The 27,250-nt window shown below is 42.2% G+C and overlaps 1 protein-coding gene across 6 annotated transcripts in view; it reads right to left on the bottom strand.

The window, feature by feature from the left end:
- Window positions 1-446: 446 nt before the first annotated feature.
- The window catches only part of TCF7 (transcription factor 7), a 163,020-nt gene continuing 136,216 nt past the window's right edge, over window positions 447-27,250 (bottom strand). For 2 of the 6 annotated variants that reach the window (XM_054977465.1, XM_054977467.1), the window contains 5 exons: window positions 26,458-26,620; window positions 23,785-23,892; window positions 11,942-12,031; window positions 7,503-7,551; window positions 447-661 (listed from right to left, as the gene is read on the bottom strand). In XM_054977465.1, the coding sequence (XP_054833440.1) occupies window positions 582-661; window positions 7,503-7,551; window positions 11,942-12,031; window positions 23,785-23,892; window positions 26,458-26,620 (490 nt within the window). In that variant the 3' untranslated portion in view covers window positions 447-581. Of the gene's footprint in view, window positions 685-7,502; window positions 7,552-11,941; window positions 12,032-23,784; window positions 23,893-26,457; window positions 26,621-27,250 lie in introns of all 6 variants that reach the window. The other 4 variants (XM_054977468.1, XM_054977471.1, XM_054977466.1 and 1 more) reach the window with 3 other exon arrangements.

Raw genomic sequence — 27,250 nt, 5'->3', positions numbered from 1 at the left:
TACCCTGAACAATCTTGTTGGTCTCTAAGGTGCCACTGGACTCAAATTTTGCTGTTCCTCGAATCTGTGTTCCTATTTTGATTTGATCTGCTGATTAACGCAGTTACTGACCCAGAATCAAGTTTTGAGTTTTTCTTCACACATTTTTAGAAAGATGTGTGCTGATTAAAATGCACTTTTCAGTGCTCCAGTCTTCTTGAATTACTGAGGTACTGACACAGCTTTCACCTGAGTTAATGGCCTGACAAGAAGCCAGAGGTTGTCTCTGGGCAGCTTCCATCAGCAGCAAAACCACTCATAAGATCAAAGTGCCTGATGAAGTTGGTGGTAACTGCTGCTGTATTACGTTCCTATTGATACTACATTGTGCACAGAAGGTTCACAGGATGCTATGGATAGGCAAGGCATTGCTGAGCATTTAGAAGTGAATCCGGGTGTATTCATTGTAGTTTTGAGATGTACAGATAAAGGGAAAAGTTTGGCTTGGGTTTGATGTGTGAAATCAGCAGGGGCAGCAAGCTTGTCTGAAGTCAAAGCAGAGGATATACACTGTAGCACATCCAAAGGGGAGGAAGGGGAGTCTATAGCACTTCCATCGGAAGAAACTGGGCTGGCACAGCGTCCTTCTCCTTGTAGGTACCGAATGCACTTCTTTTTCCTCCTAAGAACAGTGAAGAGAGTTATCTGTAAATAAAGGGTGAATTTACAGGGTCATATTCTTAAAAGGAAAGCAATAGCATTTATTTACAGATGTCTTGGGACCCCAAATGAGCATAGTGTGCAAACCCCTCCCCCCAAAACCCTGTTTGTACTTGCTTCCATGCTCTGTTTTCCTTGTCTCAGTACTACTGGGCCAACTGAAGTGCTCTAGTTTGCAAAAACTTGGGCTGGAATAAAATTGTGTTAGTCTTTATGGTGCCTTCCTGCAACAGTTACCCTTCACCCCATTTAAAATCCCTTGCAATTTGTAGCTTGTTCCAGTGGGTGGCAGTACAAGTACACAGCATGACCTGTGATATTAATGTGTGAAAGGAGATAAGAAATGTTTAATAGTTGCGCATTTTGATTACTAATGGCAACAAACTCTTAGACAGACCTACATATAAGGAAATTTGGGCCTTCAAGAAAAAGGTCACATATAACATGGCCCTCACTGGTACAGTTAGAAGCAAAAGTGGGAAAGGAGGAGTACTATGTGGAAGAAGCGACTATAAAGAGAATCTCAGTGCAATGTTATTAGTCTATTATATAAATATCCTACTGCTGAAAAGTGGTCCATACATTTGCTTTACCATGTCTCAAAATTCCAAGAACAGAGAGTCATTTGACAGGGAATGAAACAATTTCTGCCTAGAATGCTTCCAAGGGGCACTAAGAGCACCAATTTACAAGGTAAAGGTTTTTTGGAGATCTGAGCTATGTTTCCAAATGTGAAATAAGAATCTTGGGATAAATCCCCAATAATAATTTTTTAATTAGTCTCTCAGGAAAATGGTTGTCACTTGTTATTTACTTAGAGAGAAAACACCATCACACCTGAACACACATCTAGCATTTTAAAAAGTCTGACTGATGGATAAATACCTCTTCAGAAAAGGCTCTCTAAAATTAAGGATGGATTTCCTAACATGTCCCACTGCTTTGAAATAGTAGTCCATAAAAGAGCCAAAACTTTTCCAACTTGTGTCCTTCACACAAAAAAGTGGTCTTGTGTGTAAGTGCATTTCCCATACAAGCAGCTACTGTACATGAGGTTCTTCCAGCTACTCTTAAGTAGTGTATAGAACGTGCAGAGATCTGAAGACAGGAAACAGAAATGCAAGCTGGCAAGAAAACAGCATGCAGGATAGGGGGTGGATTCCCTGTGGCCATTCTAAAGTTTCCCCACCATCACTTCTGTTATATTACAGAAAACTTCCTAACCTACCACATAAATTTCAAGCACTCCATTTGCAATCAGTTATGTTTTCACAAATAGAGATGGGCACAAACTGGAATACGAACTAAAGTTCGCCACGAACCAGGCTGGTTTGTGCTTTGCGAACCAGCGGTTTGTGGAAGCTTGTTTTCCATGAACTTCCACAAACTGGTTCGTGGTTTGGGAAAGGGGCATTTAAATCCACAGATCAGCTGCTTGTCGGGGAGATCCCAGACAAGCAGCTGATCCAAATGGGTGGGGGTTTAAATGCCCATTTCCTTGCTGCTGTGAAGTGGTACGAAAAGGGGCATTTAAACCCCTGGATCAGCTGCTTGTTGGGGTGACAAGCAGGTGATCATTTAAACAGTGGGGCTTGGCTGGCTGGCCAGGAGCTCCCGGTGGGCCAGCCAAGCCCCACCGGCTGTTTAAATGGCTGTTTCCCCACCGCTCGGAGCAATGGGGAAATGACCGTTTAAACTGGAACGGGCTTGGCTGGCCAGCCAGGAGCTCCCAGCGGGCCAGCCAAGCGCCACCCGCTGTTTAAATGGCTGTTTCTCCACCGCTCGGAGCAATGGGGAAATGACCATTTAAACTGGAACGGGCTTGGCTGGCCAGCTAGGAGCTCCCAGCGGGCCAGCCAAGCCCCACCCGCTGTTTAAATGGACATTTCCCCGTCACTTGGAGCGGGGCTGGTGGTGGAAATGTCTGTTTAAACTGGGACGGGCCATTTAAACCCCCACTGGCTTGGATCAGCTGTTTGTCAGGGAGATCCCCAACAAGCAGCTGATCCGGAGATTTAAATGCCCCTTTCCATGCCACTGCAAAGCAGCACGGAAAGGGGCATTTAAACCCCACAAACCACGAACTGGTTTGTGAACTGGGACAAGTTTGTGAAAGTTCGTGGTTCGTGAAATGCCACAAACCACATGGTTTGTCTTTTCCCCCAGTTCATGCCCATCTCTAGTCACAACTCATGTTTGGTAGGCAGACAGAAATATGCTGTCTTTCTTGAGCCAACAGGATGATATGGTTAAGGCTTGTCATCCCAGCATAATTGTGTTTGTATTAAGGACAGTGCACAATGACTGCTATAAGCATAATGGTATGACTTCCAGAGAGTTCATAAACATCAGTGTGAATTCAACTCATTTTCTGCACAATATAGGGAATGGAAGATTTTGTACGAGAACCAAGTTTTCTAATAGAATTTAAACCAATGTGGCATTCATTTCCTCAGTGGGGCTCAAGAATGGTGCAAGTGCCAAACTTTGGAGTTCAGTGTTTTCCATCTGTTCAAGCTTGTGGGTCGGAAAGTAGCAGGATGGACTTGGCATGGGCAGAGCCCAGAGAAGTAATATGAAACTGAAGCTGCTGCCTCTTATTACCAGAAACTGAAAAATCACTTGCTAATGCATAGCACTTGTGGAATAGAAGAAAATACATAAGCAAGCATGTTAAATGCTAAGGACCATTCAAGCCATTTTGGTTAGTCCACTATAGGCCAAAAGCACACAGTGTAAATCTTCTCAACCACTAGTAATGCTAAAAATTGCCAAAATGCTTATTGGCCAAATGTCTCATTGGGGAGAGGAAGAGAGAAGCCTAGTCTAGTTCCTTGACCTCTTAAATTGCTTCAGATAATTCTAGGACAAATCATTTAATGACCGATAATTAGAATTAGATTCTAGTTTTCCTTTCTCAGAAAGTAGATTCAGACATTGTTTTCCCACCAGATTGTTTTGCAGATGGTAACTCTCTGCATGTATTATAGTGAGCATGTATTGTTCATGTATATGGATACACCCATTAGTCAGAACAAGTTACCAGTCCTTCACTTTAAAAATAAAACGGGACTAGCATCTGGCTGAGAGTGGGTTTAAATCATGACTGATGGAGCACAAAGGTTGCAAGGGTTAGAGCCCTGTTACCCCAAATTTGAAATACAGCTATTCTTAAGATGAGGGATTTCATGTGTAATCAATAAAAATGGGCTCCCATCACATACTATCCTTTACAAAATACTTCTGCCATTCCTGGTACAGGAATGTACAGGACTGTCTATCTCCCTTCCCACCTCTGGGCATGCATGGGAAAGTGAGAAGCTGCTACGCTGAGAAGAGAGAGTCCTTCCTCCTTCCTTTTTGTGAGAGAAAAATAACTGCTGATGTTTCTCCTTTTTATATAAATTAGTTACTTGAAATATTTTACCAGAAGAGGGGAAAATGCATAACCAGCAAAGACTCTGGAAGTGGAGAAGCAGAGATTCGTCTCAAATGCCAAACAGGACAAAATACAAAGCAAGAGCAGCTGTTCCTGGGAGAAGGAAGTAGGAAAGTCCTTTAGGAGTTTCACCCCGTCTCAACAGGACTTGCTACCTAGAAAGATGAGCTCCTAGTTGGCCCTGTGGTTCACACTCAGCAAGCAAGTCTGAAGGCTGCATGTTCTCCCCCTCTCCAGAATTGCAATGCAAAGCGCATTGGTTTATTAAAAAGGAAGTTGAACAGAAGGACGCCCTCAGCAGATGGGAAGGATTTTGCAGATGCATATGGTGCGTGTGCGTGGGGGGGGGGGGCTGCTGTGGTTTCTGAGGATACAGGAGGAACCATTTTCTTGAGCCAGTAGCTGGATTCTCTGATGAAAGTCTCATGGTCATGTTCTTTCTGCCAGCTGGTGCTGTTTGTCATGACTTCTGATTGCAAGTGGTATGCATGAAATCTGCACAACCACATGCCATTCAGCAATCCTAATAACTACATTAATATAAGTATTATTATACACACAGATGTGAATACAGTGTATGGATGTGGGGAAGTGACGACATTTTCTGTGGTAGAAGAATCCTAACAATAAAGGGTAAGCTTGAGGAAAGATGAGTGGATCATGTGCTACTGAGATGTAATGAATGGCTGTTTTTTCTTTTATTTGGACACAAAAACCTGCCTACCAGGACTGCATGGAAACATCTTAAGAAATTTGTTTTGTACTGAGATGGCATATGAAGGATTTTTTCAATGTTGTACCACAAGCTGATTCAATTGCTGGCACAGCAAAAAATTTAAGAGACTCCAATTGTTCCATATGGTTCTGTGCCAGCTGTGCACAAGAAAAATAAGTTTCATAGCTAGCAATTATGTAACAATCTTAGCCCTTGCAATTTCCCGTGTCTGACTAGCAATCTTTGCCACTTTGGCAAAGAGTTCTGACCTTTGCCATCCTTTCTCAAAGTCCTGTTCCAAAGAGGCCACTCCTCCCTTTCTCTTGCCTTTGGATTTGCAACCAGTGGATTTTTGCACCTCCAGAACTGGCCCAGGGTCTACAATTACTGACTCCCAATATAAGGTTTCTGGTTTAGTTTTCAGGCTATTGTTAGGGCTGCCAACTCTGGATTAGGAAGTTTCTAGAGATTTGGAGGCAGAGCCTGAGGTGGGCAGGATTTGGGGGAGAGAGGGACCACTACAGAGTATAATGCTATAGAATCCACCCTCCAAAGCAGCCATTTTCTTCAGGGAAAATGATCTCTAGAGATGAACTGTAATTTCAGATCTCCACACCCTCCCTGGAGGTTGGCAACCCTATTGTCCAACCGTCTTCTAATTGATACGTCTGAAATGCATCTAAGTTTATCAGTGGTCTTTTGGGTTTGGCAGAAATTAATACTCAAAAGGTTTTTTTCACCTCACTTCTACATACTTGAGACAAGCTATAAATATCCCTTTAAATAAGTATAAAGCACTTAGAGGAAATATTCTTAATCAGGCGGTGCCGATAAAAACCAGAAACAGGCCATAAAGAGCAAACCTGAGGAAATGCCATTAGTAGTGTTAGGAAGAAGAAGGGCAGCTGTAGAAATGGTGCATGAAAAGTAACTGCACATAGAAAAGAATGACTCCTATGTTGAGGCACAAGCCTGGAAAGCAAAGGTTTCTGATACACACCTGCATGGGCCGCACCAGTCCATTTGTTGGTTGAGGCCAAAGCGAGCTCTGCATTTCTTAGGAGAGGCAGGATCTGAACAAGGAGCATGCGTGGCGGAGAATGGGCAAGGCAGAGGCACAAACAGCAGCAAGAGCAGGAGGAAGAAGAAAAGATGCAACATCAATTGAGCTGCTGGAGACAAAACTAGACAGGCCAAATAAAACCCAGTTCTTCTGCTGGCTGCATCTCCCCTGGAACAAAGCATGCGTTAGCAAACACCACAAGGATCTCTCACAGCATGGCTAGGAAGGCTGAGCTTGAGGTAGCAGTCACAGCTCCCTGGTGCTTTAATTGGCCGTTCCTTCTCACTGGAGTCGAACTTGTGCTTCATCTACTTGCTCTCTCTCTCTCTCTCTCTCTCTGATGCTTGAGAAAAAGCCTCCAAAGTCACTAGTAAAGTCAATTTCATCTTAAAGGTATGCCTGGTTTGGGTTATGTCTGGTATTTTGAGGCCTTTTGTGGTTCCTGTCTGTATAGTGGGGGCTAAAGGGTCCCCTTCGCAGCTAAATTCTTATGATTGAGATCTTTTTTTAAAAAAATGAAGAAATGGGTTTCAGGCAAACTTGATTGGTCTTGATATCCAGTAAGTGGGCTTGCATGGCTGGACCCTACCCACTGGGCTTGGCTTCTTCCCCTCTCTTCACTGTCTCTCTAGACCATCACAGGTGGGCATCTCACTGACCACTACTTTTCCAGTCTACTTTCTTCCCATTATATGATCACCATTTTTAGTGACACATTTCTGATGATGCATGCACAGTTTTTAAAAATGGTTGCTACATCTACAGAAATGTGGGATAACATTAAACAGACTGGAACTGGAGAATTATTGGCTAATTATAGTAATAGGGCTACAGAATAAGTCTAATGCCCCCCTAAAGGACATTGTCTGTCTACAATAAGTTCGCTGTCCTTTTGACTCCAAGGAAGCTGTGTGAGGCTAAGTCTGCAATCCTTATGCGTTTACTTGGGGATAAATGCCACTGAACTCCATGGGACGGATCCTGAGAAACAGCACACGTGGCTTGTAGACTGCAGCTTGCAACAGGACGTTTCTGTCCAGAAATTCTACTTAATTTTCATTCCAGGCAAACAGGAATCCCAAACATAATTAGCGATTTGGGATTGCTTTTTCCATCACAAATGAAGTGCTACTGTTCTTGCAACAAAGGAGGTGGGTGGGGGAGGGGTTCATCTTTGTGGAGAAGCAGGCAATCAGGAAACTGAGCCACAAACACAATCAACGTTGAAGGTGACACTTGATTTATCAAAACTCAACTAGTTTTTCTCTTAACTGGTCTGTTGATAAGGTATCAGAAGAGCAAACAGATGAAACAGTTGCAGAGAGTAGCAAAGCTAGAAGAAATAGATGCTTTGTCTCATGTGACATGAAACACAGATTAGAGTTTATAGCACAGAGAATGACCTCTCTGTAGATGAAATTGGTAGCATCAGCATAGATAGGGATTGTCCCACTCTCATTAAGACAGGAATGCAAATCCTAAAGGAAGATTACAGGTATTGTTTGGTTGCCTCAACTAATCCAGTACCAATATAAACAAAGGACAGGTGCCCGATAGTGTGCTGGAATTTGCACCAGTGGATTTACCTGAGTTGGAGTCTTGCTGCTTTTCTCTTGTTCGTCTTTTCTTTTTTCCCTAGGATTTGAAAGAGAGAAACATATGAACAAATGTGTCTCAGCTCTGCCACTCTGAGGACAACTCTGAAGACAGAATACAGAGTGATGGGCAAAGGTGCTCCATCACCCAAAAACAGGTGTTCCAGGTTTAGTCAATAATGGATGCTTATCCGCTGTCCTTGTTTGTCTCTGCCATGGAGAGTCAGATGACACCCTTTTCCCACAAGGGCAACATTAGCCCATGGGTTATTGCTTGCTGATCCCAGTACCATGGTGCATCAGCTAGGCCAATGGTTCTCCATATGCTTTGGTGTCAACATTGAGGTGGACTGAACTGTTAGTTCCAAATTATGATCCAGAAGTAAATTTTAACTTTTGCTGCAGCTTTCTATTCAACTCCCTCTGTTGCAGCCTGCTGACCATCCCACAAGATTTTCCATACGACTGGTGATTCTAGACTTGCTACTGAGAATCAACAGTTTGGTAAGCTTCAGAGGGGACACCCAGGAAATCTCACCTTATAAAAGAAGGAATAGGTAATTTCAGCAGAGGATGAAAAAGAGCCAGAGGACTATACCTGTACACACTGCACCTTTGCCACATAATTACAGAGGATTCACTTAGGCACATTTTTGTGTTAAGGCTGAAAATATCTGCCACACACAGACTGAATGTATCAGCTGAAGAAAAAATGGGAAAGATACCTGAACATAGAGAAAATGCACAGGTTTCTAGTAACCTCACCTGCATGACACAAGCCTAGCCTGCTACTGCCTATGCCCCTCTTTATTCATTTCCCTGGTCCCTGTTACTTTTGCTGCCATATCCTGGTGGTACCTGAAAATAGCGACATACATGCAGCACTTCAGGACCCACTGCTCTCCTTTAAAGCCCTTTGGTATCAGAAATAACCACCCTAAGTTGGTACAGATGCTTGACTGATATACACATCACGTCTTGAGATCATTGCTCATATTTTTAACAGACATGGACTGTCTTGATTTTTTCTCAATTTTTTTTTTCGCACAGTAAATGCCCCAAAGTGGCCCAAAGGGGAAGCTTCATGGCATGATGTCACCAAACTGGACTCAGAATCCAGTTTGCTCATTCAGCTGTCTGCAGAGGCACAAAGACGTGTTCTGTGCAACCATGAAAGCTTTCTTCCGAGCAAAAAAAATGTGGTAAACCCCTGGATGTTTGCAGAATGCAAATACTGGTATATGGTGTTTACTAATGCTACTGTGTTCAAAGGAGATTACTTTCAGGGAAATCTTTCCCTTCTCAGTCATTAGGTGACAGAATGGCCTGCAGCTTAGGACCCACCCCCTCAGACCAAAACACTGTCAGATTTACTGAAAATGCTTTTAAAAGGGGCTGGGTGGGAACAGATGGTGAATCAATTTCAGGAACAATGTTAAAGATTAAAAATTACCATTGGTGACAGATAATTTATATAAGACTTCTTGAAATGAATACAGAAGTCCAAAGCCACTCTTACTAATAAAGGCATATTTCTCCAATCTGGAACATGCACCTTGCATGAGCACTTGGTATTACTTATTAGGATTATGATTATGTTAACCTAATCATTTCCTTTGGTTTGAAAATGGCAACTCTCAAATTACACGCAGCTTGAAAAATGCAAGATCTGGAGAACGCAGCTTCTTATCATTGTCCAGCGGGCCTCCTAATAATTGGCCTCATCTTCCAGAGATATGATTGATGATGTGGAGGAGAAAAAGGCCCTCCCATTAAACAGCATTTAAATATGCTGGGGGCACAAAAGACCAATAACATACAAACTCTCAGCCTGAACTGTGACACAGTCCTGAGTGTGGCTATTTTGGGAACATCTGTAAGATGGAAACCTGCTTTAATGCAATTTGGGATATTTTTAGTGCAAATCAGGGAAAAGAGACCAGTGCTATCTCACTGGTTGGAGCAAATCATGCCCTATGGCTGGGCTGCCTCTCCTTCCAGAACTCTCAAGCCAGTTCAAACATTCAGAAGAAGCACCTGGCCATAGCCTTGTGAACATGGTAGTGGATTTGCTCATGTGAATAATGCTCCCCCCTCCCAAAACAATTCTGGTACAGTGAAAATTTGCATGTCAGGGAGAAAGGCTAACTGTGTCTCTAGCATACTGACTTGTCATATGCAAACAGCTTTTGATTCCCTAATCCAACCCAAAGCTACTTCTGTACCAGTTCTACAGCTGCTGCTTCACCTGTGGAAATCAGGGCCAGGCTGGTCCAATTTACAGTGGAGAACCTTGGGGTTAAGAGGTTAATCAACCCTTCCCCTGCTTGCTCTTTTCTCCCTCTTACCAGCTACCTTCTACCAACCCTAGAACCTGGGTCATGTGGAAAACAGCTGACATTGGGGAGTTGCAGTGGAAAACTAGCAGCACACAGAAAGACAAGGTACCCTCTTCCTGCCCACATCACATCCAGTCTAGCAGCAGCAGCAGCAGCAGCAGCAACCAACTATAAAGACATACAGACCTTGCAGTTCCAATACTAACAAACATGCTTAAGAAGGTATTAATATCAATAGAGGTCAAAGGAAGAGCCAAACGAAGCCTCATTTTTATCACCACCACCGGATTCATTAGACAAGTACAGGGCTGCCAGTTCACCAGCTGAGGGAAGGTCAAAACCAACTTCCATTTCTCATCATTGCTGCTTCTCCAAGAGGGGAGGCATTAACGGTCTAAGACTGAGGAAGGCGCCAACACCAGCCTCCATTTTCCTTTGGATTTTCCTGCCTGGGGGAAGGTGAATCAAATAAAGATAGAAAGAAAAAGCAACCCTTGGAGAACAATGACCCTACTACATGCTCTGGAGAGCCTCTGGCACTTTTCCTCCATTCTAGCCGGCAGATGAAGAAAGTCATGGGAGTGCTTTCATATAAGCACAATGCAGGACTGGCAGAGGTGAAATTCTGTAAGAGGGAACGCTTGGGAGGAGGCACAGCTACCACTATAGATTGTGAACACCAAAGAGCCCATTCTTTCTATCAGGAGCTCACTACCAAAAGCCATGACTAGTTCTGCCCACATATTGTAGCAATTTTCAGAGATAAGATACATATTGGATAGCACACACACATTCATAACCCATAATCATGGCTAGATTCTGGGGACAAGCAATGGGGAATGGTCATTGCCTTCATACCTTGCTTGTTTTGTGGAAGCATCTGCCTGGCCTCTAGTGGAAACAGAATGAGTCTGAGCCAGCAGGGCTGTCCTTAGGCAATTAAAATTACAGCACTGCACCGAATAACCAAATTAATAGAGTTCAGAGATTCCTGAACATTTCCCCCCATGGCAATATAATGATCCATCCTTTGTAAACTAAGATAACTAAAACAATGTGTACAACCTTTCAGTCACTATCTTTTCATTAGGGAGTGTTTGCTATTGGGAGAGCTGAATGCATTTATATCAGCTCTCCTTTATCTGACATTGATCAAGAATGTCAGATGGAATATGGAATGCCAACATGAGCGGCCCTTGTAATATTCTTCTCACTATTTATTCGGAAAGCCATGCCTCCTACCCTACCCATGGAACCCATGAAGCTGCCTTATACTGAGCCAGACTGTTGGTCTATCCAGGGTAGTACTGCCTACTCTGACTGTCAGCAGCTCTCCAGGTTGGTCCTCGGGCAGAGGTCTTTTACATCACCTACTACTACCTGATCCTTTTAACTGGAGGTGCTGGGAACTGAACCTGGGACCTTCTGTATGCACAACCAGATACTCTATCATTGAGCTATGGTCCTCACTCTACAAATCCTCCATTTCTTTGCTTTGAGTGGCAGGGAGGGAGTTATTTGGGGTTTAATGCATTTTAAATTTTTAAATTGCAGTATTTTAATTGTGACTTGTAAGCTGTCTTGCACCATAAGGAAAGGTAGGATACAAGCATTTAAATAAATAATTTCCCTTCAAACAATGCTTCCCAAGTCAACGAAAACTAGGCAGTGACCACTAGCAATCATATTCCTGGGCTGCCTGAGATACAAAATGGCACATATTTGTTTATAAGCCATCAGAGGGAAACGGAAGAAGATGTGGGGAAATGATGCAATTTATGATAGCTAATATGGGAATTTTGACCAGATATTATTTAAGCAGTTCGAAAAGAAAAGTGCACTGCTGACATCTATCCATTCATTTTCATAGACATGCAGGTGATCTACCTAAAAAAACAACACACAACCCATTGATTGTCCCCTCAAATTCAATCAATTCCATAGCCAATGAGCAATTCTATGGCCATGGAAAAGCTCAGGGCTCCTGGAATTCTGCAGCCAACGCTGGGTTGGGTGGATGCAAGAATGGCAGGTGGTTACAGACTCTCACTGCCGTAATGCAGAATAACATTCGCTGCAGAATTCTCTTACCCTTGCCGCAGAAACTGGCCCCGAAGTGCTGCTGAATTCCAGGGGCCCTGAGTTAAACTGTGTGTGATCACGGGATGAAGAGCCTGAAGACTGAAGAGCAAGGAGTAAAGTGTTAAAGAGCAGCCACAATGAGCACCGAAAATGCACCAAATCAGTACAATCAGGAAGTATGTAGAAAAACCCTGGTGAGAAGCGAATCAATCATAGTTCACTAATTAATACAAGTTGTTTCCCACGGAAGCAAAACCTGAAATTGTAACTATCTTGATCTGCAAAATGACAGTGGCAGTTTGAAAGAGGGATTCTGGGAATAGGGCAGTAATTTATTTACTTCATTTACACCTTGCATTTCTCCTCAATGGGAACCTAAAGCAGCTTACATTCACCTCCCATTTTATCCTTAAAATAATCCTGTGAGTTAGGTTAGGCTGAGAGTGTGTGAATGGCCTGAGGTCACTCAGCAAACTTCTATGGCAGAGTGAGGTTTCAACCTGGATTTCCCAGATCCTGCTCTGACACTCTAATCACTACGCCACACTGACTCTCAACAAGTGGTTTGGTTTTGTATTATTTGGAGTCACATATGCATTGAAACAAAGTAGGCACTTCAGTCATGCAAAATAGCCATGTTTACTGGATCACTAGCTCACATCTCCTAGTTGCCATGAACCTCCTGAAGTCCTCCAGTCACTTTCTAGCAGTTGTGGCATTTGGTTTGCTTCTCTCTCCTCCACCTCTTCACCATCAGTTCCTGTTCAGCTCTTACCACTTAAGAGTTGTCCCTATTGCTCCATCCCAGCCTTTTATCTTCTTTTACCTCCCCTCTACCCTGCAGCTTCACCACTTTCAGCAGTTCTAGGAAGTGGCCACTACTTCCTGCTGGCAGCATGAATGCTGTCAAACCCTTTCTCCAGCATTCAGGCTTCTATGTGCTACAGGCCACTTACATATTAGATGGAGGATGTGCAAAAAACATCTCAGCAAGCAGGGCTCCATCTTCCTAGTACCTCTGTAAAAGGGTTCATAGCCCATGTACCAGCTCCTCTGCACATATGCTAGGAGAGAGGCCATGTCACCATCTTATGCACTGCACACACTGCAGTACAAGGACTATTCAAATGACAACTATGAACCCCGCATGGTATATAAGTCAGTCCTAGGCTTTGTTTATTAACTACAAACTTCTAGAACATTGGTTTCCACAGGAATCTTTTGTATAAAGAATACAGGCTTTCAGGATTTGCTACAGAATTTAAAGGCTAGGATTCTCAAACATTCCAACAGATGTCTTCACCACTGAAATAAATTATATTTTCAGTTACTTCAGGATCTATGCTTGTCTGCTGTAGAAAACCATCATTTCACAGCAAACTTTTAATACCATAAACTACTAAAATGAAGACATTTAAAAAACATTTCAAATATATTCAGAATTTAATTTTTGGCTAACCAAGTTGTTCCATCATATAGCCATTGTACTTGCCATACTTTCTTCATTCATGTGGATTCAGAAATAAATATGCAACAATGGCAAGCATTCAAGACGACCAGAGGCCTTCTAAAAGAACTCAAATGATCAATGAGCATTTTTCACTTTCTAGTTTCCATTTTTAAAATTTTTTTTGGAAAACTCTGGAGCCACACAAACTGTTGCACATGGAGAGAGGATGGCACGGAGTATCTTGAAAGTGGGGGTGTCCATGATGGTTCTCAGATATGTGTTCCAAGATAAAGGGAAATTCTTTCAAATAAAACCCATTCCTTAAAACAAGGCAACCTGGCAACTGAATGGATACTGGTCTGGTACCAGGCTGGAAGAATGTAAAAAATTATTCACAACCACCCCAAATTCACTGGATTCACAGGGGACCTGCACTATTGCCTAATCATTTTGACTGCAGTAAGATTATTTAGAAATGACAAATTCTGTCTAACATTTGTCCCCTTACGACCTGATAACCTGGTGCGAAACAGTTCATCATCTTCCAGCTTTAATCAGAAGCAAGACCCATTTAATTCCACGGGAGCTGCATCCAAGTCATCACGCTTTGGCGTCTATTCATACAGCCCAATGTTATGCATGTATATTTTGAAGTATATCCCTCTGAGTTCAATGGGGTTTACTCTTAAATAGGTTTACTCTTAAATAAGTACACATAGGACAGCAGGTAAGATCCCTGATCTTCCTGGCTCTCCATCTCCTCAGGAGCCATTTTATTTGTGAGAGTTGTAGGGCCTGTGTGGAGCGCCAACCGTATAAGTTGGGAGGCTGGAGTGAGGAAATGGCTTCTTTTTGCCTTTTCCATGGTTAGAAATGGTTGCTGAGAGAAAGGAGAGCTAGGCAGTCAGGTTTCTGCTGACAGATTGTGGGATCCAAGCATGTGTCCTTAGTGTGATCTTGCACAGCTTCTACCATTTCAATGGAGCTTGTGCTGGTGAACTTCCTAGAGGATCTGACCCAGTGAATCCCTGTTGGTTTCCCTCTGCAGGGATTAGCACATATTCAGGCAGGCTGCTTTGTCTCCACAAAACAATCTCTGTTGTGCTTTAACAACCATTGAGCACCGGGGAATGATGTTTCTATATTGTTTCTGAAAAAAACATCACTTGTTTCAGGATCTTATTTATTTTTCTATTTTAAGTAGACAATCATCTATCTTCATGGTAGCCATCTATGAATTTTGAAAGGTGAATATGAAAAAGTCTAAGATGACCATGTGATTAGCAACAGAGAACTACTGGGACAACATGTGAGAATGAAATGTAGCCATGGCAACACAGGAGCAAAAGACCATGCATTAATTAATGAGGTTTTTTTTGCAAATTCTGTTAAGACATCTAAGGTTGCATTTCAGCATTTACTCCCACAGTTCTGGACCTCTCCCCCCACCTTTCCTCAGCCATTAGCAAAGAAACATTTTTCAGCCCTGTAATTGCTTCATTCACAGAATATCTAATTGCTCCCTTGTTCCCTAATGAGTTCTATTAATGCACTCACAAGAGCTTCTTGAAGAAATCTGGCCTTGCTCCCTGGACTGCTATTGATGACCTGCAACTTTTTAATGCCTTGTAGTCTGACAAAAGGTAGAAAGCTCCTGACTGTGGGAGTGAACACACTGTCTGCCTGGCAAGTCATATGATGCTGACCTAAATTCCTTCTCCCTCTTTCAGTGAGAGAATTTAGCATGCACTGAGGCTGGTGTGGTGAGAGACTCCCAAAGCAGCTGCTTCCTGGCTTTTGGCGTATCTCAATAAAGGCATGCAGGCAGAGGCTCCAGTATGGGCTGCTTCTAAATGTTTCTATAGCCTGCTCAGCTGGGGAGATTAATAGGCAATGGCCATAAGTTAGGTGGATATTCTAGGAAACTCTTTAAAGGGCTGCTTTACATGTTACAAAGTCCTTGTGTTTGTTGAGTGGTAACATGATGACTTTGAAGGCGCACACCTAAAAATGTAATGCAGAGGCCAAACTAAATATTACACCACAGATATGAGCAACAGTGCCGGCCTAAGGAGAGTTCCACCCTTTTAAATCCATTGACTTAAATGGAATTAGAAGGGCATAACTGCTTAGCATTGCATTGCTTTAAAAGGAAATAAGAAAAATCAGCTGCAAGAGGTTCCCACCTGGAGCAGAGGAATAACAGGTAGGGAGCGGCTGCTTTACTCTTTCTTCACTGGCTATTTTTCTGCTCAATGTGGGCTCCTCCCAGCTGCTTTTTCCCCATTGGGGAAAATATGTAGGTGTCAATTTTGAATAGGAAAATGGCCAGAGAAGAAAAGATTTAGAAGCTCCTTCCCGCTTTCATACTTGTAGCACTTCCAACAGGTGCTTTACAGTTAAAAACGCCTGTCAAAAGACTGTTGCATGCACCTGTCATATCCATCCAGCGTGTCCTTCAGGATGCAACAAACACCTTTGCAAAACCAGATGCTGTTAAAATAAACTCATCCGGGAGCCAGGAGTGCCCTGCATCATCATTTGAACTGATTTTCTGATACTATTTGCAGGTGTGACTGCTAGCACAACGGACAGATGTGGGGGAAGAGTGCTGTTCTGCTCTTTACATCTTCAATTGTTTTGGCTTACAGAGTCCCCCTAGTGGCAGAAAATAAAAATACAAGAGAAAGTAAAGCAGAATTTTGTTTGCTTCGGACCATGAATCACTAGAAGGCGGTTCCACCAGAACACCCAGATACTAAGTTTTCCTCTGAAGGAGGATTGGGCCCTATTGGTGGGGGGAAAGTGTGTTATACATGAACAGTGGACAGATGAGAAAGCTAAAAGGAAACACCTTGGCCTGAATCTAGTGGCATAACTTTTAGAGACACTAGAGCTGATGACATCCTGTGCCATCAGTGGCTACATGCTAAACACTAAGGAGTACGGAGGATAGCATGGAAGAGGAAAGGGAGGCAAATTCACAGAGCAGCTGGAGAGCTCAGCCTCCAAATGTTAGAAGCAGTGTTCATGCTTGTGGCTTTCTCATGTGTGTAGCAGCGACTCCATGTCCTTCGACTGTATGCTCCAAAATGATGAAAGAAGTGGATAAAGAGAGGAAAAATTGAGAAAGTGAATTGGATGAAATTTTGAGGAAATAGGTTCGGAACAGACAAAAAGAAATAGTTCTTTACTCAATGAGAAATTGAATGGTGAAATTCAGTTCCAGGCAACGTAGTGATGACCACAAGCATAGATAGCTTTAAAAGGGCGTTAGAAAGAAATTCAAACTCTAAATACATGCTAAGGTGGTCTGAACTTACTGAGATGGAAAGAGACCTTTGGGTTGTTGTGGGTAGCTCAATAAAAGTGTCAGCCCATGTGCAGCAGTAAAAATGCAAATTCTATGCTGGGAATTATTAGGAAAAGGTTTGAAAATAAAGTGGCCAATATTATTATACCCCAGTTATAGATCTATGATGCAACCTTATTCGGAACACTGTGTGCAGTTCTGATAACTATATCTAAAAAAGAACATTGCAGACATTGCAGAGCTGGAAATGGTACAGATCAAGGAGTTGGAGCACTTGTTCCCATGAGGAAAAGTCTGGGACTTTTCAGTTTAGAAAAGCAATGAATAAGGGGGGACATGATACAGGTTTATACAATTAAGCATGGGGTAGATAGAGTGGAAAGAGAGAACATTTTTCCCTCTCCCAAAATACTAGAACTTGGAGGCATCTAGTGAAGTTGATGGGCAGTAGATTCAGGATGGAAAAAAGGACATTCTTCTTTACAGAATGAGTGAATTCACAATTAGAAAATGTAGTGATGGCCACAAGCATAGGCAGCTTTAAAAGGAGATTAGGCAAATTCACAGAGAATGTCCACCAGTGGCTACTGGCCATGGTGACTAAGAGGAACCTCTACATTGGAGGCAGTAAATACTAGTAAATACTAAATACTGGTACCAGGAAGCAACTTCAGCAGAAGGCCTCAACCTCTATGCCCTGCATTTAGTCTTTCAGAGTAACTGATTGGCCACTGTGTGAGAAAAAGAAAGAAAATAGAAAAGAAAATAGGAAGATCTGTTGGGCGAATAAAGCAGTATAAAGAAAATTTGCAATTTTGAATCCAATGAATATTCTGTAAGTCACTGGAGAAAATGCAGTGCAGAACATCATCCCATGTAAAGAAGATGCCCTGAAATTTTGGCAAGAAATTTGAGAAAGCCCAGTAGAGCATAACAGAAATGCCCCATGGATTAAAGAAATTAGTACAGAATCTAAAGGAAAATGGATGAATGATGTGGTAATAACAACTGAAATGGTTGCCAGATAAGCAAAGAATGTGAAGAACTGGAGTGCACCTGGGTCAGATGAATTGCATGGGTTTGGGCTAAAGCATTTAACAAGTTTTCATCAATGCATGGCAGTGCAATTCAATGAAATGCTTCAAAATTCTACCAGTGAAGAATGGCTCACAAAAGGCCACACATTTCTGATTGTGAAGAATTAAGGGAAAGGCAATGAACCTGGCAACTACCACCCAATCACATGCCTTCCAACAACATTGAAACTTTTCACAAGGATATTAGCAACATCAATATAGGATTATTTAATGGAAAACAATTATGTACCCTGTTGAACAGAAAGGCAATTTTAAAAAGTCAAGAGGCACTAAAGATCAACTGCTAATTGACAAAATGGTACTGAAAAATTCAAGAAGAAAAATGAAGTTGAACATGGCATGGATTGACTACAAGAAAGCATTTGATTCATTGCCACACAGTTGGGTTAATACTTGACTGGAAATTTTTGGAATTAGCAAAAACATCAGGCTGCTCTTTAAAGAAAATATGCGAAAATGAAAAACCATGCTAATGGCCTATGGTGAAGAAATTGGGGAAGTTTGTATGAAAGGTATATTTCAAGGGGACTCCTTGTCACCTTTATTATTCAGCATCTCAATCCCTTTGACAATGTTTCTAGAGAAAATGAGAATGGGTTATTATATTTCTGATCAGGCTGGGAAAATAAACCATCTCCTGTACATGGATGCAAAGAGTCCCACTGAACTTGAATAATTGATTAATACAGTGAAAATGTACAGTAATGATATTAAAATGAAATTTGGCTTAGACAAATGCGCAGTACTCTCCATGTGGCGGGGAAAAGTAAAAAATATTGATGGAATAGAACTTAAAAATGGTGACATCATGAAATCATTATCAAATAAGGAAAATTATAAATATCTTGGAATATTAGAATTAGATAACATCCTGCATGTGAAAGTAAGAGAACTGACTCAGAAAGATCAAGAGAGTACAAAAAATTCTGAAGTCAAAATTAAATGGTGGCAATACAATCAAGGCCATAAATACATGGGTGATTCCAGTGATCAGACGTCCAGCTGGAATAATAGATTGGACACAAAGCGATTGAGAAAAATTGGATCGAAAAATGCAAAAACTAATGAACACACATCACTCTTTACACCCAAAAAGTGATGTTGACAGCCTATATTTACCACGAAAAATTGGTGGAAGAGGACTATTACAAGTACATCAGGTAGTGGAAGAAGAAAAGAGAAGCTTGAATGATTATATCAGTAGAAGCACAGAAAAATTACTTCAGGCTGTGAAAACCAAGAACATATTAAAAACAACAAACAAAATCTGAATACAAGAAGAAACGGTTTGAGAATAGATTAAATGGCTAGAAGAACAAACCCTTACATGGGCAACATCTAAAAAGTACTGAAGGAAAAAGTGACAACAGCCTAACTTGGGCATGGTTGAAGATGGGTACAATCAAGAAAGAAACTGAAGGTCTGATCTTTGCAGCACAAGAACAAGCATTGCAAATGAATGTTATGAAAGCCAAAATTCAGAAAATCAGTGAAAATCCAAAATGTCAACTTTGCCAGGAAAAAGATGAAACTGTGTCCCACCTTATTTGTGAATGCAGCAAAATTGCACAGACGGACTACAAAGCTAGACATGACAGGGTTGCAAAGCTGATTCATTGGTCATTGAGTAAAAAGTATAATCTGCCAGTATCAAAGAATTCATGGGAATCTCAGGAAGAAAAAGTGTTAGAAAATGATCGAATCAAGTTCTTATGGGATTTTAGAATACAAACACACCTTGAACACAATAGACCAGACATAACAGTTGTGGAAAATCGAAAAGTTTGGATAATAGACATTGCAATTCCGGGGGATGCCAGAGTAGAAGAAAAAGAACAAGAAAACACGATTAAATATAGAGATCTGGCAGTAGAAACCACCCAACTATAGAAGAAGAATGCAACAGGAGTCCCCATTGTCATTGAGGCACTGGGAACTATTTCAAAATTTTTTGCAACTTATATGGAAAAACTGCATCTTTCTGACATAGAACCTACAGAACTGCAAAAGACGGCATTACTTGGAACAGCGTACATATTGCACCGATACCTGGCTGATACTTAGGTCTCTGGCGGAAACTTGTATCAGCTCAGCAAGGCCAATCAATGATAAAATGTGATCTTAATTTATTATTGATTGTGTTGTGTGTAATTTGAATAATAATAACAACAACTTACAATTTATATACTGCCCTTCAGGACAACTTAACACCCACTCAGAGTGGTTTACAAAATATGTTATTATTATCCCCATAACAAATACCGTGAGGTGGGTGGGGCTGAGAGAGCTCCTAGAAGCTGTGACTGGGACCTGAGTATCTTCAGGACCGCCTCTCCCCATATGTGCCCCAGAGGATGCTTCGATCTAGTGATAAAAAGTTACTAATGATCCCTGGCCCCAGAGAGGCCCACCTAGCGCCGACCAGAGCCAGGACCTTTTCGGTCCTGGCTCCAACCTGGTGGAACACTCTGTCTAATGAGACCAGGGCCTGGAGGGATTTGTTATCATTCTGCCGGGACTGTAAGACGGAGCTGTTCCACCAGGCATTTGATTGATGTTCGGGGGCCCTGCCAGCCGAAATAGGGTAGAACATCCACCTCCAAAAAAGACGTTTCCTTCGGGTTTAATGAACTGTTTGTGCTGCTTGTGCTTGTTTTTAAATATTTATATTGTATTTATTATGTTTTAAATTGTGGCTGTAATTGTAATGTATATAAATGTGATTTGCCCCGAGCCTGCCGGTATGGGGAGGGTGGAATACAAATTTAAACAAATAAATAAAATAAATAAACCCCCATAACAATGTGGAAAATGTTGATTGTGTGGGGAAAATCTACACAATCAGCATGACTCATATAATTGCAGATTGTTAAATGGTACACTTGGATGAACCTATGGAAAGCAGGCCCCAAACTGCATTGTAATGCATGATGTACACTATAGGGTGCACAAAAGTTATAACTGTAGGGCTGTGGATATTTAAAAGTTAAATGAGAGGGTGGGAAAGCCTCCTTCAGTATACCAAATGCTTCACCAACCAGAATTCTGGCAAGCAGCAGAACAACTGGCTAGGATGAACCCTTTTAAGAAGGTGCATGCTTTTGCAAAGAGAAAGTCAAGAAGCAGACTACAGGAATCATGGAATGCACTGCAGGCTGTGTAAGTTTCTCTAGCAGTTTGAACGAACGTGCAAGGTTAGATGGAAGATTGACCTGGATGATCTGGGTAGCTCGATCTCAGCAGATCTTGACTTCTAAGCAGGGTCAGTATTTGGATAGGACATGGAAGTCTAGAGTCCCTGCACAGAGACAGGCAATGGCTAACCACCTCTGAATGTCTCTTGCCTTGAAATCCTTAGGGGGTCATCATAAATTGGCTGCAAGTTTACAGAACACACACGTACACACGGAAGGAAAATTAGAGGAAAAATCTGGACATTGCCAAAAAGGAGAAAATACATTGACAGTAGAAAACTGTGCAAGTGCCTAAGACGTTGAACTGGCGTGTGTAGCAAGCAGGGCTTTTTTTCAGTAGGAACATGGTGGAATGGAGTGCCAGCACCTCTTGAAAATGGTCACATGGCCGGTGGCCCCGTCCCCTGATCTCCAGACAGAGGGGAGTTTAGATTGCCCTCCGTGCCGCTGCAGCAGCGCGGAGGGCAATCTAAACTCCCCTGTCTGGAGAGCAGGGGGCGGGGCCATCAGCCATGTGACCATTTGGCCAAGGGCGATTTAAACTTTAAAAAACTCCCCCCCCCGTTCCAGCTGACCCAAAGTGATGTTATTGTGCGATCCTGAGTTTCACCACTGAGTTCCACCACCTCTTTTCCCAGAAAAAAAGCCCTGGTAGCAACTGAATTGTCAGTGTGTGGTCAGACTATATAGCACCTCCACTAAAGGTGTGGGCCTTCCTCAAAGAACTTTGCAGGGATGCAGAAGAAGGGCTCCCTTAAGGATTTTGAAGGCTGTCTGCTTCTAGTTTACTCAGGCATCCTCCTAGATTCTCAAGAGCTATCTTGCAAAACTGGACAAGGCATCCTCACATTTAAAGTGATGGCTGCAGCTGACCCTTTGATTTAGTGTCTTTGCTAGGAGACCAGGAGGGGCAATGTGATCTCGCTGTGTCTAGTAATGCAACTCCGTTCATGAATAAAGTGAAGAATCAGCATGGACCAGGAGCTGCCATCACAGAGGATCTAGTGATCTCTGCAGCTTTCAACTAAAGCAAGTATAATACCCTATCTAATACAGAGAGAATACTTCTAACATGCTCATTTACATTAATAATGAAGAGGCTTAACACAAATACCGGTGTGGTAGTTGTTAGCCTCCACCCTCTCCCCATTTTACATTCCTCTTGAGGGCCTCACTTCTAATACCCACAAATCTAGTTTAAGCCCATATAAATTAAAAAGAAACCAATCCTCTGCTTGCTATCCAGCTGTTTTTGGTCTATTTTACACCGTGAGCACCTGAAGGAAGAAATTATTCCTTGATGATAGGAAAGGGGGTATTACCATGAAACTAATAAATAAGAGGGCAAGACTAAAATGTCTCCATAGTGTAAACAGATTAGTACTAGTTAGAAAACTGGTTATTAATATGCTAAAAGTGAAGCTTTGTGCATCATGGAGAGCCTTACTGCTGTTTTTGCAATTTTATTTCAGTCTGTAGGTTGGGTCTAAAGTATCATGAGCTCCACTCTGCTTGCAGGATGGAACTTGCCCTATTTCCTCCCTTGCTCTGCAGCACCCTGGCTTTCATTAGAGAAGACAACAAGATTATGATGAAAGGGACACACAGGAAGGTGAAGGAAGGACAAAGGTTGAAGGCTGTTTTCAGACACCGTTTAGACGTAAGGAAAGAGGGTGAGGTGCAGGTGTGGGGGTCAATGAGACAGAAACAGGGGAGGTCTCACCAAGAAAGCAGCACTGGCAAAGAGGAGATGATAAGCAATCAAATAGAGAGAGGAGGGAGAAGATATGTAAGAGAGAACCAAAGAACAAAGTCCAGTAGCACCTATAAGGCTAACAAAATTTGTGGTAGGGTGTGAGCTTCTGTGAGCCACAGCTCACTTCTTCAGATACCTTCTTCAATAAGCTGTGACTCATGAAAGCTCATACCCTACCACAAATTTTGTTAGTCTTATAGGTGCTACTGGACTCTTGCTCTTGTCTACTGTTACTGACAGACTAACACAGCTACCCACCTTGATCTATCTCCAAAGAACACAGAGATGGAAAAATGACATAGTAACGTACAACTGGATTTTGACTAGGAGACAGAAGGCAGTGAAAGCAACGGAGGCAAATTGGAATGCATAGAAAATCAAACTAATAGCAGAATAGAGAGCAGGAGAGAAAGAAAAAAGAGACAGAGAAACAAAGGAGGGGGGGAAGGAAACTGTGGAATTCACTACCAGGGGATGTAGTGATGGCCACGAGCATGGGCGGCTTTAAAAGGGGGTCAGGCAGATTCATGGAGGAGAGGTCCATCAGTGGCTGAAGGATCAGAAGCCCCACTGCATATGCAGGAACACAGCTCTGTTCTGGCAGTGATATCTTCTCAACACAATTTGGTGCTTTGTCTCTATTGCTGACGACTGGAAACTTGCTTGCTTGCAGAGGATAACTGAGTTAGCTTGTTGCAGCAAACACACTTTGTAGCACTTTCAAGATCAACATGAGCATAAGAAGAGTCCTGCTGGATCAGACCACTGGTCCACCTAGTCCAACATACAGCAGCCAACCAGTTACTCTGGAGCTTTCATGGCTTAGAGTTCACTTACTTCTGTTGCAATGAGCTCTGACAAAGCTTGTTAAAATAAATCTGCTAGTCTTTAAAGGGTCACGAGACTCCATTTTTGCTTTCACATTCATTCACCAAAAATGTTTATCCACAAAAGCTGGACTATCAGGCTAGAACCAGCTTCAAAATGAACATTTCTTAGAAGTATTGCCCAAATCCTGTCCTCAGAGTCCTAGAGTACTCACATAGTTATCTCTTGCAGACCAGCCTGGATAAAGTTGCATGTGAAGCTGCCTTTCCTTGCGAGCCAGTTCATAGTACTTGGCTTGTTCCTCCCGTGACAGTGCGTGCCACTGCAAGAAACCACAGAAAACAGAGAGAGACAATGGTGTGCTTCAACACTGAGTGTCCAGTCCTAGCAGATTTCAGAAAGACCAGCAAAGAGAAAAGGGTTTTGTTGGTTTATTTTTTTAAAAAATAAAAGCCTTTTTAGATGCAAGTAGAATATAAGAAGCTGCGTTGTACTGAGTGAAGCCACTGGTCTGTCTTGCACATTTCTCCCTACTTTTCCTGGCAGCAACTCTCTAAGGCCTCGGGCAGAAGTCTGTCCTTGCCTGCTTATCTGAGATCCCTAAAGCTTAAGATGCCAGGTTTGGATTCTGGATTGTCAGTGTGCAAAGCATGTGTTCTTTCCAATGAGCCAAGGCCAGACTCCTAGACAGACTCCTCTATCGGGAATCATTGCTGAAGAACTCCACCAATGGAGAGAAGTAGCAGAAGCACACTAAAAGCAGTCATAAAAACATTTGTGGGCATGCTGAAGCATAGTCAAGAATTCTTCCTCTTGCTTTAGTGCTTTTGAAGCCTTTCTCTGGTTTTTCTGGTCATGACAGATTGCACATTATTTCTTCACTATCATCTAATTGTGCATTGTTAACCAGTTTTTATTCAGTATAAATGCGATTAGGAAGTAAACCTTTACTGTATGAACAGAATGCAATTCTCTCTCAGTTTTAGATGCAAACCTGGAAGCATACTCATTGCTGAAGTAAAACAGTCCTGGGAAAAGAAAAAAACCATCACTGACCAGAACAACCATTTGTTTCAGTGGGCAAATAAAAGTATGTTAAACTGAGACCTATATTGTCTAAAACTTTTATCAGAGCCATTGTCTAGATTTTGGGGGATTACTTTGGTTGAGTGGCTAAGTGGTTTGTTCACAGAAAGAAATGAATTGGGATGCCTAGCTTATTTGGTTAATTAAAATAAAACATTTGGACATGGGCCTTAAGAATCCGGGGTCAAATCCCTGCTCAGCCATTAACCTATTGAGTGGTTTCGAGAAGGCTTAGTCTAGGATAGGCTAAGTGCCCTCCTCCCTGCAACGCCTATCTGTGAATATATTGATTTGTTAGCAAACGAAAGGGAGGTAGGGACCCAAGGGTTATACCAGGCCAGACATGCTGGGAGGCTGGGGCCCAGCATCACTGCCAATGCCTGAGGGGTTTGCCTTGGACCTGGCTAGCAGCTGCACAGTTCCAGGTGGTGGTGATGGGAATAAGCTGTGTCCGTTGCCTTCTCTCATGCCACCAACCCAAGTGGAACTGCCAGCAGTTCAGGGGTTCACCTTTGCTTCTGAGTGCAGAAATGGTCCTCTGTGCTGAGCAAAATGATCTTACAAGCTGCTGCTTGACTGCACCTCATGCAGACCTTTTCGTACGTTCACTATACAAACACAGCCTGTATTGCATGCACATTCTGAGTCATTCTCACAACTATATATGCCTTCATTCATCTGGATCTGAAATTTTCAAGGTACTCGTCCCAGGGTACAAAATTGGAATGAACATGCATTCAGACATCTGTACAAACATCTGTACAGGAATAAAGTATGAATATAACTCATACAGCCAACATGGGAAAACGCCTCAGCCTAAATTTCCTATCATGTAATGGAAAGAACTGGGATCTACTTCAAAGAATCTGTGGAGTGTAAAGTACTCTGCATGTTAAAAAGTGATAAAAATGCTTGTTGCAATTTGGATTTCTGATTAACTTAGTATCTTTTGAAAATCTCAACAAACTGAGACAGATTACCACTTGGTGATGCAGGAGAAGCCAAGCAATCAGTGGTAGCACAGAAAGTATTGAGGCAAATTTTAGGATGGTTGCAGTAGCCACGTAAAATTCCTAAAGAGGACTTACAAAATTCATTACAGTGGATGGACTCAAATAGCCCACAAAGACCTTTTATAGGCAGAATGAGTTACCAGGAGTTCTGGGACAGGGGCTCCCAACCCTTTTCTCTCTAAAAATCAGGAGTGCAGGACCCTGACTCCGATTAGGACTTCAGCCCAAGGGGGAGGAGGAGGGATAAGCCTTTCCTCATGCCCTGTTCCTGACATGGTATGGCCCCCAGGAATCACTATTTGTTCCACAAGGCCAGGTATTGATCCTAACTAAAAAGTAGCAAAGTAGACTAAGTAGCAAAAGAATGCAAACCTCAACTCTATGACGAACATTAAGGGGTCTGCTAATGCCCTGACATTACACTTCAAAATATGCAACCCATCAGTCCAATGGAACAAGGACAGTGGTTTCAAAATCTTTCTTCTAGGGGACCCATTAGTGAAATACTCTACACACACACCCTACAGCTCTCATTCCCAATTTCACAGAGTACTCATCCCAAATTTGCTCAGTCATGAAATACACACCCCTAACAGCAGCTCAGTGACTCATCCATAAGGCTCCTACATATATGTCTTGTGGATTCCCACAAAACATGCAATGCCAGTCACGTCCGACCACCTTCCACTAACCTAGTGGAGCCGATTTGTGTTTTTCTTTCAGTTCACTGGGGGAAGCCATGCATGTAGCTGTCAGCAATACTACCATTTCCCTGTTTGCATTCTTACCCGTCTTCCTAAAATCTGATTGATCGCTGCGCTTTCTTTCAAGGTGCATTCAGCAATAACCTTTGCCCGCATTTCTTTCATATACAACATAAAAGCATTCAGAGGCTTCTTAATTGTTGGCTTCTTGGCTTCCTTCTCCCTCTTTGGTTCTGGTTGCGATTTCCTTGCCAGAAACAAAGGAAAAAAGATAAAGAAAGACCACTTACTTCCATATATTAGTGACTGATTGTCAGACGTATAGATTGCTGGGAAAGTAGTCAAATCCATGAGCCAAAATTTAGATTTCAAGTATTTTTTAAAATTAAATCAGTAGAATATTGTCTCCTTCAGCGGTCACCTCCAACAGTGAGTCACTGTGGGATTAGATGGCCTGTTCCAGCACAGACAGGTCTTATGTTTTTATCTTTGTTTTATAAAATGTTTTTTTTTTGTAAAAATTTTTATTGGATTAGAAATATATCATATCATATCATTTACACTCACATTCCTTTAAATTTCCAATTCTAACCCCCTCCCATTCCCCCCCTTTTGTTGACTTCCAACAGTTTTCCAACCCCCCATCTATTTTCCCTTTACTATATGAATTTTACTATATTTATTATAATATACTTTCAAATTCTTCTAAGCTCTTTGTTTTATAAAATGTTGAGGCAAGTGCCTCCAAACTCACTATTCTAACTTACAAACTGTAGATGGAAGACTAGTTTGGGGAGTGGGAGGAAGTGGCAGGCAAGAGAAGAGTTTAAAGGTCCTCTTCACCCACCACTTCTTTATTGAAAGTTGTATCCTCCTG

The sequence above is a fragment of the Eublepharis macularius genome, chromosome 4, assembly GCF_028583425.1.
Source record: "Eublepharis macularius isolate TG4126 chromosome 4, MPM_Emac_v1.0, whole genome shotgun sequence".
Lineage (NCBI taxonomy): Eukaryota > Metazoa > Chordata > Lepidosauria > Squamata > Eublepharidae > Eublepharis > Eublepharis macularius.
This window is presented reverse-complemented; position numbering and strand designations above follow the sequence as displayed.